Source organism: Schistocerca piceifrons, chromosome 2, assembly GCF_021461385.2.
Source record: "Schistocerca piceifrons isolate TAMUIC-IGC-003096 chromosome 2, iqSchPice1.1, whole genome shotgun sequence".
In the NCBI taxonomy this organism is placed as follows: domain Eukaryota; kingdom Metazoa; phylum Arthropoda; class Insecta; order Orthoptera; family Acrididae; genus Schistocerca; species Schistocerca piceifrons.
The window spans coordinates 664,712,834-664,729,942 of NC_060139.1; the positions used below are offsets into that span (position 1 = coordinate 664,712,834).

At 42.6% G+C, this 17,109-nt stretch overlaps 1 protein-coding gene across 1 annotated transcript; it reads right to left on the reverse strand.

Annotated features, from left to right (window-relative positions):
• Positions 1-2,500: 2,500 nt before the first annotated feature.
• Positions 2,501-5,231, reverse strand: LOC124775726. The gene is made up of 2 exons (XM_047250553.1): positions 4,536-5,231; positions 2,501-2,908 (listed from the first exon to the last, which is right to left on the reverse strand). Exons 1-2 carry the CDS (start codon positions 5,229-5,231, stop codon positions 2,501-2,503), a joined length of 1,104 nt encoding a protein of 367 aa, XP_047106509.1.
• Positions 5,232-17,109: the final 11,878 nt, after the last annotated feature.

The window sequence follows — 17,109 nt, forward strand, 5'->3', positions numbered from 1 at the left end:
GAATTTTACTTTCGAATTCACTGAACGCTTCACGCATAACCCTCCTTACGCTATCTTTGACATCGTTTAGCTTCTGTTTGTCTGAGAGGTTTTGGCTGCGTTTAAACTTGCAGTGAAGCTCTCTTTGCTTTCGCAGCAGTTTCCTAACTTTGTTGTTGAACCACGGTGGTTTTTTCCTGTCCCTCACAGTTTTACTCGGCACGTACCTGTCTAAAATGCATTTTACGATTGCCTTGGATTTCATGTACGTTAGTGCAACAGCGACTCCTAGAAGCACTGTTGATGATCACTGCAAATTGTCCTACAAATGAAATTGGAAATTTGTGGGAAGGACTATGGGACCAAACCGCAGAGGTCATCAGTCCCTAGGCTTACGCACTACTTAATCTAAAACTAACTTACGCTGAGGACAACATACACACCTATGCCCGAGGGAGGACTCGAACCCCCGATGGGGAAGCAACGCGAACCGTGACAAGACGCCCTAGAATGCACGGCTACACAGCGCTACCCTAGAAATGACTGATCTATTGCCACGTTCATGTTTCACTGCAACTGCCAGTTCTACACTGCCTGACAATAAAAGCGAAGCAACCAGAAGTCATAGTCAGATGGTTATGTAACTTTGTTCACTTACACTCTATCGGCGGGTATGTAAACGATTACAGAGTTGCAATTCTCCGCTGGAGGTACAACGTTTATTGTTGTAACCAGGCCCAGTGTGCTCTATAAAGAGTGTTAACAGTGTTCGATGATGAGTTTTCACTGTAAAGGACACGGAGATCCCGTGTACTCGTTGAGACAGCATTATCAGCACCTGACAGAGATTTCTCTGGTTGGTCGAATCACGCAGTATCCAGATATATCGGGCATTCAGATGTGTCAATGGCCAAATGTGTGCATTAGCACGTGGGGGTAACGCATACTCGTCATCAGTGTTCCTGTCGATCGCCAGTTGTGCACAAGGCTCTTTGCAACCCCTTCACATCTGTCGTAAAAGAACAACTGATAGACTCCCTGCTACTTTCTGTATTTCACCACTGACTGCAGATTAGCAGCAGGCGGACTAGAGAATTACCATCTCATGCGTAGGCTGCCATTAACACAGCCCCAAATGCGGCTACATTTGGAGTAGTACGGTGTCTGGAAAGCATCGTCTCCTGATAAATGGGTTCAGCGATGAATTGTGGTTCTGCACTATCTCAGATGGACATGGTGTAAGGTTCCATCATTCCAATGTTTTGGAGAGGCACAAAAGTTTTGACCCTGGGATCATGATGTGGGAAGCCATCGAGTATGACTTCAGTTCATGGCTGATAGTGATTCAGGCAAATCTGATGGCCTAACAGTACAACACGAACTCCGTTCTGATGTGTTACGTCTCTTGCACCATGTTAGCCCACACATGGAAAAAGGCTTTGTGAATTGTCTGCCTGATCTTGAGGTTCTTCATGACCAGCAGAACGTGGGATGTCCACGAAAGGACCTGTTTGCGACCAGCTTGAATATCAACTCCATCCTAATATATCCTAATAATAGTGTGCTGGATTCACAGAGTAGGTACGACAGTTTTGGCCCCGTTTGCTTGAAGAGAGTGTACAACGGCTTTACGATACTCGTCCTAACAGAATCGACGCATGCATCCTGGTCCAGGGGGACAGGGACGGGGGAGTGCAATGTCATCCTGATACATGGATTTATGCTACTAAGCTCTTTGCAAATTAGATTCGATTTTACAAGCACTGACATAACATCAAATACACTCTCAAACCACGGAGTTGCATTTCGTTTCCTCTTCCTCTTCTATGCAATTTTTTTTTTATTAGGCAGTGTGTGCCATATTGGTGGAAGTATTGTCTTAATCATCCAGTTTGAGGATAAAAAGAATGCGCTTCAGCTGGAATGCACTGACTGTGTAGTCCTCCTACGGAGGCCGTTGGAGAAATTAGTGTGCTTTGACGTTATTTTTCTGGCAGAACAAACCACGATATCTTGAAAATTGTAACTAATTCGTAACCAAACCACAGCATGAATAGCCAGCAGGTGTCACATTATCTATACATTTCTTGTGACAGTTAATAAGAATCCAAATTAAGTGGAAAATCTAAAGATTTTGTTAACTTTTGCATGATTCCAGCTACAACGATAACAGAACACAAAAGCCACCACAAAAGACGCAAGTAGTAAATACAACTGAAAATAGCTGTGAAAATTTCTTGCATTGAATTTTAAAGGTAATATAGTATATTGCATTACAGAGCATTTCTTCATTAGTTGACAGGTAAATTTTCCTTCTGGTGCAACGAAGTCTTCAAACAATACAGAAACCATTGATGACGAGGGACTATTTTAGAAATAATGTCGACCAAAAATAAAGAAACCAGTCACACTCTCAAAATTCTCATAAATTTCTTTATTGAAGTCAGAACTTTGCGAATATTTACAATACGCTGATGTTTTGTTTCAGCTCTCTTTGTCCTTGGGATATTAATGATGAGACTCAACTTTCTAGAAGACAGTTCTTCTCAAAAACTGGCGCCAAGTACTCGGCAAAGGACAAATACTCAGGATTTGTGTAGCATTTCTGTAACAACTTGTCCACATTGGCTGCATAGTTGGGTGACGATGTATCGAGGTCGAAATCGACTGCCTCTAGGTTGAGCATGACAGGCAGCAGGTTGTAGGTGCAGAAGACCCCTACTGGTGCCAGCTGCTCCATCTCTCTCCTCAGCTGCTCTAGCGGGTAGGCGTCTGCCTGTTGCTGCAGCCCCAGGGCTCGCAACGTGTGCTGCAGGGTGCTGTGGTACTCGGACAGCAGCAGGTCCATGTGCCGCTGCAGCACCTCCAGGCTGGTGCTCGTGTGCAGAAAGTACTGCAGGTCCTCCGCTGGAGATCCGATATGGGCTCCCTGAAAAATCCAACAGTAATGAATTAATCACTGACCGCCACAAGATACAAGCATCTGTATGGCAGCGAGGCGTTTCAAATACGGAAATAAGAAGAACATAATAACATGAGGAACATTTCCCAGTATACACTCTCCAGGATCTTTTGCATTCCAACTCTCGACAAATAAATATGGGTCGCTGCACTCGCACCTAGAGTCTGCACCGTGACCACCACTTTATTTTTCCTGCTATGGTCTGTTCACATCCGCAATTGAATGTATGAAGGGACACAATTTAATATCACAACAACAGTGTCATTATGACCTAACTGTCAGTTCCGATGTTTGATGAAGCTCAAGGGAAGTAAGCCTTGTCTGTTTTAGGATCTGTCCCAACATGGACCTGAAATAATATGGGGAAACCTCAGGAAATGCAAATCAGGATGGCCAGAAGAGGGATTTGTAGTCTGTTTGGCTCGAATATGAATTCCACTGAAGAAGTCACACGGGCACAAGCAGTCTTCACAAATGGTTCAAATGGTTCTGAGCACTATGGGACTCAACTGCTGAGGTCATTGGTCCCCTAGAACTTAGAACTAGTTAAACCTAACCAACCTAAGGACATCACAAACATCCATGCCCGAGGCAGGATTCGATCCTGCGACCATAGCGGGCTTGCGGTTCCAGACTGCAGCGCCTTTAACCGCACGGCCACTTCGGCCGGCCAGTCTTCACAGAATTACAAAAAACATGTGAAGTGAGACAGACCCCAGAACAATAATCTCTCTTTTGGGTGCAGAAACATGGGAGGTAATTAAACAGTTCCAGAGAAGAGTGTAGATTTTTTTTAAACGGTTTTCCGCATTCTGTCGTTGGTGTGAGGCATACGAAATGGAGTTCCCTAGAAACTCCCCCAAAGAATGGACATCTCCATCACAGTGGAAAAGCCAAGAAACCGTTGGGTTGGATTAGTACAGAGAGCATTAAATGATGTCAGCAATATTTTGTCAAAAATAAAAAGCAGCAGTACAGTTTATTCCATTTACGATCGACTGAAAAAATGAGTTTTTGTTATTGTGATCACGATCACACTAAGATACCAGATCAGATGCACAGCCATTGCCCAATGTTGCTACGTAACACCACAAGACCCCGGTCATAACAGCTGACATCTGGTAACTACATCAGAACGTAAATGAATTGCGATTGGGAATCTTACTTAATATTTTTACACTAGTGCAGTCTCTGAAGTTCTGAGAGATGACAAGAACTCAAAATGTGTCAGACTGGTGCCCCAAATGAGAGGCAAAATTAATTATTGCATATATGGATAACAAAATTGAGAAAGTAAAGATCATCAGCAATTCATGTCTCTTTCTCAGTACCAAGGAAGACAGAGAAGATTTCTAGTTATCATACAGCCCAGTAAAGAAATATGAGAAGGAAAGTAAAGAAGTGTTGAGAACTGTATATTCAGACCTACTAATTTAGTATTACAAAAGCCCTACTAAACAGCATGTTAACTTGGATCTCCTAGACACCACAGGGAAGCTGACATTTGCATAATTAACTTAGAACTTTTAGGATAAGCGTAGTACATTATCAGAATTATCAGATGGGTTGCAGCATAAGTAAATTTGATTATTACCTGATAATCGTAGAATATGACTTCAAGCTCTTCTTTCGAGTACTGGAACATCATATTGTTCTTCTGAAAGTCCCCATGCAGCATGACAGTGAGTTTGTTGTCGCAGCTGCTAACGGCGTCAACAGCTCGCAGCAGCAAAGTGTCCGCAAATTGTAAGAACTTGTCCTTATACTGCCGGAACCACGGATAGCGGTTGAGTATTTGAGCCATCTTGAGGACGGTTGTCTTGGTCTGCGACTGAAGCAGTGGGATCTGGCTGGAGCCAAAAGAGACGGACTCTCGTAGCAGGGGTTCGACTAGGGCGTCCTGGAGCGAATTTCTCGTGGTGGCAGCGTGAAAGCGTGCCAGCCCACGCATGGCGACCAGACAGTGCTCCAGATCCAGCCCGCGAGCCGAGGTGGCACTGGAGGCCTTGCGGAAGCCCGCGGCCACCACGTCCTCCAGCAGCAGGCAGCCGCCCCCGCCGCCGAACACGCCCGGGCAGGCAGGCCACAGCGGCCGCCACGCGCCACCCTCAGCAGCCTTCAGCGCCGCCTCCGCAGCGGGCAGAGTCCTCGTGTACAGCGCGCTCTCCCTCCGGAACAGCCCGTCGGAGCTGAGCGCGCCGTCCCCGCCTCTTTGCAGAGACACCTTCACCACAAGGCTGGCCACGTCTCCGTCGAGTGTCCGCCCCCGCAGCAGCAGTGTCTCGCTCATGAAGCCACCCCCGCCGCTGCAGGCGTTCTTCACCTGGATGCTGTCCTCTACCACATCGAAGCCTGCCTGTTTGAAGGCTCTGACCAGGAAATTGCTGCAGGCCCAGTCAGGATGGGGTTCGTTCTCCACTATTTCTAGCACCATGTCTGCTGGTGTTTCGCTCAGGTACCTGGAAGTAAAACATAATCTTCACTACTAATCCACATTGCTCTTGATGTGACAGTCAACCCAAAGAACACTTAGGTGTTAGCCAAGTCGGTAAAAGTATCTTCATCTCTGAATAACTTCTGTAAACTACAGTACACCCATTTGAACCCACTTGCTACAACAAAGATGTGCTCTCCAATTTTTGGGCTACAGACTTCCACCCATTGCCAAATCGACTATTCCAAGATGCTACAGGATGTGTCCTATCTGACAAACTCTCTTTCCGTCAAATTGTACCACGAAGTTCTTTGTATCTTGTCTTCGTACTCTTTACTAGTTGTAAGGCATGTCAATGTAATCTACAGAATTCTGCCAAGGTACTATATTTCAAAATCTTCTAGCATCCACTAGGCTATTGTATATCATTAATATTTAACTTCTATGAACTGCGATACAACAGACAAATATTTTCATAAGAGAATAGAAAATTCAAATGGACGTTGTATTGGCCGAAGTGGTAACACAAGACATCAAGATTCTGCAAAGAAGAGAATATGATTGAAAGGAAAATTTGCTATGTCATATTTCACTGACTTCATGACTAGCCGAGTCAGATCACGTGTGCAGTTGGATAAGGATGTGGACGAAAACAGCATTCATAGAAACTGTACTTGTTTTGCGTTAAATGCTATATCAGGATAAGTCTCAAGTGATTTAGAAGCTACTCCTCCTCAGAACAAGTGTTATGTTTTAACCCCTTGTGGCCTCACTGGTTGTAAGCAGGGGCATAGCTCATCGGCACTGCTGTTTGACATCTGTGCTGGTAACACAATGAAGTAAGTTAAGCAAACTTTCACTACAAGAAAAGTCTGGAGGCAAATAGGTAACACAGCTCTGCAGACAACAGAATCTCTCATATCGAAAATGAAACAGATTTAGAATAACTGGTATTCCATGTAAACTACCTACTTATCATATCATTTCGATTTAGACTATGCAGAATTATGAAGATAATTGCAAACAGCAGAGTAACGACTTACTAACACTCCATTGACTCCCAGAAGAACTCACTCAAATATCGTACTTTAAGATGCAATGAAAGAAAGGGGCCGTCGATAGTAGATTATTGCAGTGGAACTACACTCACTTCAACGAAAGGTATTTTCTGGTATCAAATAGTGCCATTCATTTGAGGAACAAATTTCTCAACAAAGAAGGCTACAAGCACAACATCATGTTGAATTGAAAAGTGTTTCATTGATAAATTACAAAAGGCAGAATCTGGAACCATTTAAAATGTATTGTTGCAAGAACAAGACAGATTAGGATTTGATATCTCATGGACGAAGACGTCATTAAATATGTCACAGTAGCGTAGTTGCCAAAGAGTGGGGTAAGAAACTGGGCGTAACCGAGTTGTATGAACCTTGTCATCATTTGCCTCTAACGATTTAGCGTATCCAAGAAGAACGCATTTTTTTTATTACGAGATCGAAATTGGGACATACACAGAAAAACTGCGTATTGCAGGTGAAAGGAGCCATTGAAAACACCACGGTCGGCTTCTTCCCCAATTCTTGTTCAAAGCGAGTTAGTGAACGCTCGCCGACCACGTCTCAGACGTAGTATGAAGAGCTATTTTGCTTTTTCAGCTACTTTTGATTGGGCTGTGTTACACCATAGTTTGTGGAACCATTCCTGATACTTTTCATGTGACTGCTAACGTAAAGAGCAGAGTGCATTATACTAAATTTTCCTAAACGCTGAGTATCTGATTAATGGTTGGTAATGCTGTGTCAGTTTCTATAGACAATCTGAGACCACACAAGAATAACACGTAATGAATTTACACGAGTTCCCTAAAAGAGACTCAGTGTCTGTCTGTCACTCTGAAGTCATCATAATAAGCCATGCTTAAGCGACCAATAAAGACATAATGGTTCGATGACGAAGTACGTTCACTTACCTGGTAAGCAAGTAGCGCGCTGGAGATTCTGTGCCTGTGACTGATGCTTCCAATATGCGCTTGCTCGTATATATAATAATCGTACTGTAGGTTTATCTGTTGGGTAATAGGTTGATAATTTCTGTCCTTGGAAGATACATTGACTTCTTCCGATTACGGGCTCTTCAAGTTCATGCAACAGCGAAAATAGTGTATAAGACGATGGTGTAATTCGCAGATCTAATCTAAAAGATGTTATCTGCCTATTCGTAGTCCGAATGAGTCCACTGAGTACTGCTGTCAGTGAAACTGCTTTATCCCAGGAGTTCCTTGACCTTTAGTAACATACCACACTGATTTCTAAGACATCCTGTGCAAATATCTCACCAGTATCACTTCAAGAGAAAGTCACTCGTCTTAGAAAGTTTGCCAGTGCCAAGAAAACTGCTCAGTAACTCTGCCATGTTGTGGATAGGTGGATAGATTCTGATAATTGTGAGAGTTGACAGGGTAATATCGCAGCTTACTGCATGTAAAACGTAGAAGGAGTGAGCACTGAATATTTTTAAGTGTTTTCCAATGTCCGCCACCTTATCTGAGCAGTCTGCACGTCTGAGTGACACGCAGCAGGGCCGGATTCGATTCCCAGCTGAGTCGGAGACTTTCTCCGTTCGGGGACTGCGTGTTATATTGTCCTCCTCATCATTTCAGCGTCAACGACGCGCCAAGTCGCCCATTGGAGTGTCAGCTGAAGAGACTTCCATCTGGGGGCCGAACGGTCCCAGACGGGGATTCCTGGCCATTAATGTCATACGATCCTTACATTTCATTTTTGTTTTTCAAAATCGACGGTAGTTAATTCAATATTCCTCATTTGTGAGTTTCTGAGGCACTAAACCTATCACATAGTGGTAGAAACATTACGTCTAAATACATCAAAATGAGAGGTTTAATAGAAGGTCTTGATCCGTTCATTGACTTTTCATAAGCAAAGTACTTCTAAGATTTTCTTGTTGGTCTTCCACCAATGGTCTGACATTGGAGACTATTATAGACTTCAGGCTTAGCTCCAGTTATGGATACACCAGCTGCTGTAAAGATCTATTAGTCAGCTTCTCTTCACAATATACGATTGTACAAAATTTGGAGGAAGCCGAGCAGAAAAATCTATTTCGGTTAACATGACGCAAGTACAGTATTAACGTGAAATCTAAATCCACATATCTTATATAAGGTGATAAAAGACAGTAATGATCCAGCTTGGTTTAGATGTGAAAAAACCGAGGTTCTGAGACTGGCGAAGACATTTTACTTTCATCGTCACCAACGTATACGAATAGTTCTGCGAAACACAATATCTAGTGCTGTAACCAGCGTCTTGTAGAAGTACAGGATACCTAAGCGTTGTGCACAATGTGTCTACTCGGTGAAGTCAGGAACTATGCGTCTTAAACACTTCCTGTTCTACTACTTAATCATCTCTCCATCGGTGCTACTCGGTGTAAACAGAGCGTGCAGTTCGTACAGTGTCATTTCTCAGTTTTCCGACTTATTCGCTGACAGCGCGGCGAAGAGTAACGATCAGTGGGCCCTCTGCCATGCGACAGTCTTTTGGCATCCCGCGTCGCCGCATGAGTTGTCCTAATACTTCAGTCACTTCACACCTAATGAACACAAAATGGTAGATGCCATTTTTACACATGCAAATTTTCACCTGGTCATCCCACTGCCTCCTCCTTCCATTCTCAATTTACCTTCTGATCGATATCTTATGAGATGTCCCACTAACCTTTCACTACTTCTGAAAAGTGTATTCGACACCCTTTGTTCTGTGATAAGATTCGCTGACAACATTACTATCATCATTGAAACTGAGGATGAATTACAGGACCTGTCGATGAAATTAACACACAAATGTACACGGAATGTGGAATCAGGATAAACCGCACAAAGAAAATGCTAATGAGCTGTAGGACAAATAACAGTGGTAAACTTATCGACAAAACTGAGGAGTACGAAGTAGACGTTGTGAAGGACTTCTACCTTCTTGTATGCAAAATTACGTATGACGGTCGAAGCAAAGAGGATATAAGAAGCTGTCTGATACAAGCAAAGAGGGCATTCCTCACAAAGAGACGTCTACTAGATTTCAAAATAAGGAAGGTGAAATTTAGGAAACTCAGATTCGTTTCGAAATTAATTGTATAGCGGGGAGAAACCGGAGATGAGGCGAATCGAAGCGTTCGAGATAATTAGTTAGAGAACCACTTTGAAAATTTAGTTAACAGTAAGAAATGATAGGGGTTCCACCGAAGGGGCGAGGAAACGAATATGTGGAAAACACTGAAAAGACGAGGGGCCAGAATGATAGGACACGTGTTACGACATCAGGGAATAACTTCCATGGTAGGTATGGAAACTGTAGAAAGAAAATACTGTAGAGCAAGACAGACCGGACTATGTCAAACAAGTAGAGAAGGGCGATGAGTGTAAGTGCTACTTCAAGATGAGGAGGTTGGCATAGGAAAGGACTTCTTTGTGGATACCAACAAACCAGTCAGAAGACTGGCCACTGATATACAGGGTGATTAGAAACAGTCTGAAAAGTTTGTAAGTGTACTACAGGGTAGACTGTGTTGAGAAATAATTGTAAGGAAAAAATTTGATACGTTAATTGCCTTTCAAATTAGCCAATCAAGTAATTGCATGTGCAACATCAAGCATCCTCCCACTGACAGTGTCGCCAAACGTGGTCTTTCTTTGGTTTCCTCAGACACGACAAACTCAGCTTTTGCCCATCTGCCTTCCGAAAAAGGCGCGTTTTAACTGGTAATGAGCATTTCAACAAGTTGTAACTTGCAGAAAAGGAACCGTTGGGGAGAAAGACCTAGCGGTATATTAGCGTGACTATCTAGCGAAGGACGCCAGGGTATCAGGACACCTGGACACTCAACTCGAGTGAAGGTGCGCAGATTCGGTGACAATCCTGTAAAAGCTGGTAACATCTTCAGAGGGTGTCTAAAGGTGGTGTCATAAAGCGAAATCATGTATGATTCCTATATAAAGTCGTTTATCAAGGACTGCTTCGAATGCTTTGGATAACTGGATAGCAATATGTACATATATAGATGACATACGTAAGGTATAAAGAGGCAGTGCATTGGCGGAGCTGTCATTTGCACTTACATGATTCATGTGAAAAGCTGTCCGACGTGATTATGACCGCACGACGGAAATTAACAGGCTTTGAACGCGGAATTGTAGTTGAAGCTAGACACATGGGACAATCGCATTTCGCAAATTGTTAGCATATTCAATATCCAAGACCCAGAGTGTCAAGAGTGCACCGAGAATACCACATTTCAGCATTTTCTCTCACCACAGACAACTCAGTAGCCGACGGCATTCTCTTGATGACCGAGAACAGCGGCGTCTGCTTAGAGCTGCCAGTGATAACAGGCAAGCAACACTGCATGAAGTAACAGGAGGAATCAATGTGAGACGTACGACGGACGTATACGTTAATACAGTGTGGCGAAATTTGGCGTTAGTGGGCTATGGCAGAAAATGACTGACGCAAGTGCCTTTGCTAACAGCACGACATCACTCCAGCACCTCTCCTGGACTCGTGGACTTGTCAGTTGGACCCTAGACGACTGGAAAACCGTGGCCTAGTCAGATGAGTCCCGAGTTCAGTTGTTAAAAGCTGATGGTAGGGTTCGACTGTGGCGCAGACCCCAGGAAACTACAGACCCAAGTTGCCAACAAGGCACTGTTCAAGGTGGTGGTATTTACATGGAACAGAATGGGTCCACTGGTCGAGCTGAGCCGACCATTTGCTGGAAATGATTATGTTCGACCACCTGGAGACCATTTCATGTTCCCAAACAACAATGGAATTTTTATTGATGACCATACGACATATCACTGGCCCACAATTGTTCGCGATTGCTTTGAAGAACGTTCTGGATGGTTCGAGCGAATGATTTGACACCCAGATGAATATTTAACGAACAAAATTGAGTGGTCACTTGTTGTACAAAATCCTGCAGTGGCAATCTCTCGCGTGTATGGACGGCTATAGAGGCAGCATGGCTCAGTATTTATGCATGGATCGTCCAATGACTTGCCGAGTGCGTATCACGTCGAGTTGCTGCAGAACGCTGGGCAAAACGAAATTCGACGCGCTGTTCGGAGGTATTCCATCACTTGCGTTCACAGTGGATAAAGGGCTCTTGAGAATGGTTTTGGTCGCCGATGGTAAAATAAACCTCCAGATAAAGTGTTGATCGAATATCTTGGGTATTACTGCATAAATTGTAGGAATGTGTGGCTCAATTATACTGTTTTGACGTTCAGTTTACCCTTGACAGTTGAGAGACTCTGATACATGGTTTCACTGACTACTAGGGTGTAATCAGCGATGCAATGAAGCATGCTTCTTGGGAATAAGCAGTAAATTGTGGTTTTTTTTTTGTGTGTGTGATGAGTCACATGGCTGTAAGTTCAGTTGCATACTCGTCAAAGTGAATAAATGCTATTATACTGTCCCTTTCTCTCTGTACGCTATAGAAAGGATACTGTTTGCAGTTCTTAAACAAATTTCTGATCTCTAGACGATACGTAGAGTATGTTTTGCTAGCCATTCTTCTATAAACTGTGGGTTGAACTGATCGATTTTGTGTTGCTCCTCTGTCTGAAAACTACACGGACTGTATCTTATGTGAGTCCAGTTTTGATTTTATGACATGTAGAAGTTTACTTTCAAATTTACCGATGGGTTGCCCCTTCAAATGTCGAATCACTGAAGCTGTTTTGCATATAGTGGCTCGGACATTTTCCATGTCCCTGAGATACATAGTGAGTATTTTTCCGACAGACGTAGCATAATAGGCCACTTAATCACATTCTTGTACTTCAAGTTTTCCTTGAGCATCTGGAGCGAGTAGTTTTACCGTGTGTTGCATATTGCTTAAGAATTTTATGGCATATCTCTTTAGATCAGAGTGCTTTCGTTGATTTAATATGTTTTTCTCTTCTTTTGTACATTCTGGAAGGATACGGAATATTACATTTACATTCAATAGATGTCATTATAATTTCCAACGTTCTTCTTGCTACCCAGTTCCTATCACTCCTTCTTGGAAATAAACGGTAACCACTGTTTGTATTGCTTAAGACAGAAACAGTCATATTACAAACTCCGTTTGAAAATGGTTCAAATGGCTCTGAGCACTGTGGGTCGTAACTTCTGAGGTCATCAGTCCCATAGAACTTAGAACTACTTAAACATAACTATCCTAAGGACATCACACACATCCATGCCCGAGGCAGGATTCGAACCTGCTACCGTAGCGGTCGCACGGTTCTAGAATGTAGTGCCTATAACCACTCGGCCACCTCGGCCGGCTGAACTCTGATCAAATTGCTTATAACTGAAACAGAAGTAGAATTATGGAATCGCATACGTATGTGGCAGCTTACATATACTTTTACCTTCATTCTCCCATGAACCTTCCATATAACACCCCTTAAGGAGATCTTACAACTAAATTTCGTTTGAACTTGTACCTGTGCCGGCCGGAGTGACCGAGCGGTTCTAGGCGCTACAGTCTGGAACCGCACGGCCCCTACGGTCGCAGGTTCGTATCCTGCATTGCGCATGGATGCGTGTGATGCCCTTAGGTTAGTTAGGTTTAAGTAGTTCTAAGTTCTAGGGGACTGATGACCTCAGAAGTTACGACCCATAGTGCTCAGAGGCATTTGAACCATTTTGTACCTGTAATGCGACTATTCTTATGGAAAGGATATTGATTATTATGAATCACATATACTAATATTGTCTGCAGCTTAAATTCCGACCAACTTTTTGCTAAGCGTACCAACAATAAAATCGCCCTATGGTGAAGTGCCGTCGTTGGCTGGAGTGGCCGAGCGGTTCTAGGCGCTACAGTCTGGAACCGTGCGACTGTTACGGTCGCAGGTTCGAATCCTGCCTCGGGCATGGGTGTGTGTGATGTCCTTAGGTTACTTAGGTTTAAGTGGTTCTAAATCCTAAGGGACTTAAGACCTCAGAAGTTAGGTCCCAAAGTGCTCAGAACCATTTGAACAATTTTTGAAGTGCCGTCGTTACCAGTGCACACGTGTCGTAAATACCTGCAGTGCACAGACATTCCCTATTACTAATCTTAAGGCTTATAACTTTGTATTGTAGACTGAGATTAAATGACTCGTCCTAATGTGGACATTTACGTCGGTACTTCCACTCCCGTCGGCCGTCACATTACGCTCAGGCGCTGCGGCTGTGGCCTGGTCACATGTGGGTCAGTGGACTGCATCTTATCAGGCAGTGCATGTCTGCATCTCGCAAGCGCTCCGTACTGTCGAGTGGACATTGATCTGGCTGCTTGTCTCTTCGTATCTGCTGAGATAGGGAACGCCTACAAAGCAAGTAAATGTCCCTGAACTCCTCAGACGTTTTTCTTTCAAAGTTACGTCACTCCTAGTGTTCTAGAACAACGGGAGTGAAATCTTGTATGGGAGGATTTAACTTGTCAAAACAGTGACATGGAAATAACGGTAAGGCTCTCGATTCTTACATCACTGGAACCTCTTTCATCAGGAACAGGTGGGGCCAATAGGCCACCTGGAATATCAAAAAACCGGAAATTCAGAAAAATATTGTATGAAGTAAGTCAAAGGCCATTAACAATCTTTTTTTGTTACGTAAAGATACGAATTATTATTCACTGAAACAACAACTAACTTTGTTTCGAGCAACAATCGTAAGTCGTTTATGTGCAAAAGCGTCACACAGATGTTTTACTAGCGTAATTCAGTCGAAGTTGTGTACAACTTGCATTCAAAGCAAATCATCAATCTTTCAGCCGCGTTGGCGCCTTTATGTGTGTCGTGATGTCTTCAGGCTCAGTGCCAACTTAATCCATCATCACCTTTGTCACTGTCACCCGACCAGCAGAGATAATTTCGTCATCAGATATCATTTATATATTACATATTGCCAACCACAGCAAGTACCCAGAAGTCACCTACCTTATTAGTAAAATATACGTAAGTCTTCATTATTCTGCAACTACTCGTTGTAAAGTCAGACAGCATAACACTGGCAGACTTAATAACATTACAATATTCTGATGTAAAATTTTACAGTGATTAGCATTGTTTTCACAAGCAACATTGATATGCTCTTACTGAGGTGATTATGACGCCACTAAATTCTATAATTTTCAATTTTGGTGCACCGACTCTCACATCTTTCCGATACATTTTCTTAATTAGTTTTTTTTTTTTTTTTTTTTTTTTTTTTTATTTACAGATCAAAATCGGTTATAATAGCAATTAGTACGAACAATTGTGATCTGTTTCTTTTATTCTGATTATCCTTATTATATTCAAATAGCTTTTTTGTATAATATTAGTGTCAGATATACACTTCATCTGTGAATGAATGACAGTGAGAGACCGGCCGAAGTAGCCGAGCGGTTATAGGCGCTTCAGTTTGGAACCGCGCGACCGCTACTATCGCAGGTTCGAATCCTGCCTCGGATATCTGCCTCGGATATGGATGTGTGTGATGTCCTTAGGTTAATTAGGTTTAAGTAGTTCTGTTCTAGGGGACTGATGACCTCAGATGTTAAGTCCCATAGTGCTCAGAGCCATTTGAACCTTTTGACAGCGACAGGAAGGATATACAAACAATAAATGTCACAGCAGTTGCAAATAGCAGACATACGGCTTCGATATTTCACTCAAATAACCACGTCATTACAAGTCAAACAGACCATTAACATGCATTTTGTCTCTGTACCAAAAGATAGAATATTTAACCACTGAGAGTAGGCTCAACATTAGCTGAGTTCGCCTAAGCTCTGCGTAAGCCTGTTATTTAAAATCTCTGCCGTCGACCTATACCGAAACGAGGAACATGAGCGTCTTACACAACGTCAGCAACTAGGTAGTTGAATTCACAACACAATCTCTGACTGGACAAGAAATTCTGCTCAGCCAATTTAGGAAAATAACGGAATACTTGACCCTGGAAGCCCGAACACAGAATTTAAATCTCTCTCCTCCGGAATGCAACTCCAGTCCATTATCCACAGCACAACCGCGCTCCACAATCTGTACGACCTCAGCAGAGGACCAAGATGCCTCTGCAATGGTGGTATCTGTCTTTAGCAGCGGATATCCCTTCAGCACCAACACTACATAATCACAGAAAACCACGGTTGCTCGTCTCGAGGCGAAAGTGTTTACTGTTGGTTGCGTACATAGGCTCTGTACACTAGACAGTAGTGTGAGGAGGGGGAGGGGGGGAGAGTGAGGGAAAGGCGAGGGGGAGGGGGATTGCGATACCGATCACCACTTTAAAAAGAAAGATAAGTACGCTTAACCCTTCCCTGCCCGACAGTACTTAAAACTCCCATTCACTTTCTATAGACATAAAACAGAGGACAGAAGACAGCGACGGACTGTCGCACCGTAGTCATAAGAGCTTGAGCTCTGATGACATAAAAGTACATTATTGTAAATGATTTGATGTTTACACTGTGGTTTCGTATTCCTTTAATTAATGTAAACAGATATTACTGATTCAGTAAGTAAATAACCCGATCAGAAACGATGAATATCTTCTGACAGGATTCAGAAGTCCCACTTGCGATTTACAAATGAAGTAAAAAAATATATCTTTTACAATGCACTACTCAGTTTTTAGTTGCTTTCGTAAAATTCTTCTCAAATAATAAATCCTATGCCACTGTTATTCATAGTTGGGGCAGGAGAGGCTTGAATTTGGTTAAGGAACAACGTCATTGAACTATAAATCGTCCTTATCTCTAATGAGCCATAGTGACCAACAACACGTATTCTGACATATGTCACATCAATGTGGTGTCTATGTGGCAGCAAGTGTGATCACATACAACACTTAGGGTTTAGTGTTCTGATTCTGAGCAACCTATTTCCGCGTGCTTCACTGTTTTGGATGCAGAATTCTATTTCTGTGTTCATTGTCGATAAATTATTTCTTTTTGAAACAGCAGTTGTATAGCTGCATTTTGTTTTCATTTCGTTTCTTTGCATTTTCATTTCTTTTCCCCACAACTTGATAGTGTACATCAAGAAGCGCTTGAGGGTGGGGCTGCGAACCAAAAATTAGTCACGAAAAAATGAAGTGCAATTAGATCAAAATTAGCAAATCTCCTACACATAGCCATTTACTGCTCCTATTAAAATCTGTTTCCTTGGATAGTTCCACTTTCGATGTGTTATAATGATTTATTTCACCTCTTATTGGATAACACCTTCAGATATTTCGTTGATTCTATTTTATTAACTATTTCGAAATTATAGACCTTCTTCTACTAAAGTGCTTGTGGCAGTGCAACTCAACAGAAACATGAAAGTACAGAAAGTGATCCTAAGCGTAACCAATCCGAAAACCAGTAGCCTACTGCAAGCAGAGAATAGGCCATTTCTTCAGTGCACCATATTTTACGGCTACAGTAGCACTACAGATTTTAGATGTAATTGCTTTTTGGATCGCCCTCTATTTCACCGTTAATATTACTGAGCTGCCAAAAGCACCTCTCAAGATCAAGTTTATAAATTCCAAATCGACCATGCGTATTAAATATCAATAATAAACAACTGACAGGATTACCCAATAACAGCGTATTAATGAAAAACATCCATAAAGATGAATCTCACCAATATTTTTTTATCCTTTCCTCAGTATCCCGCATTTGTACAAATTACCACTTT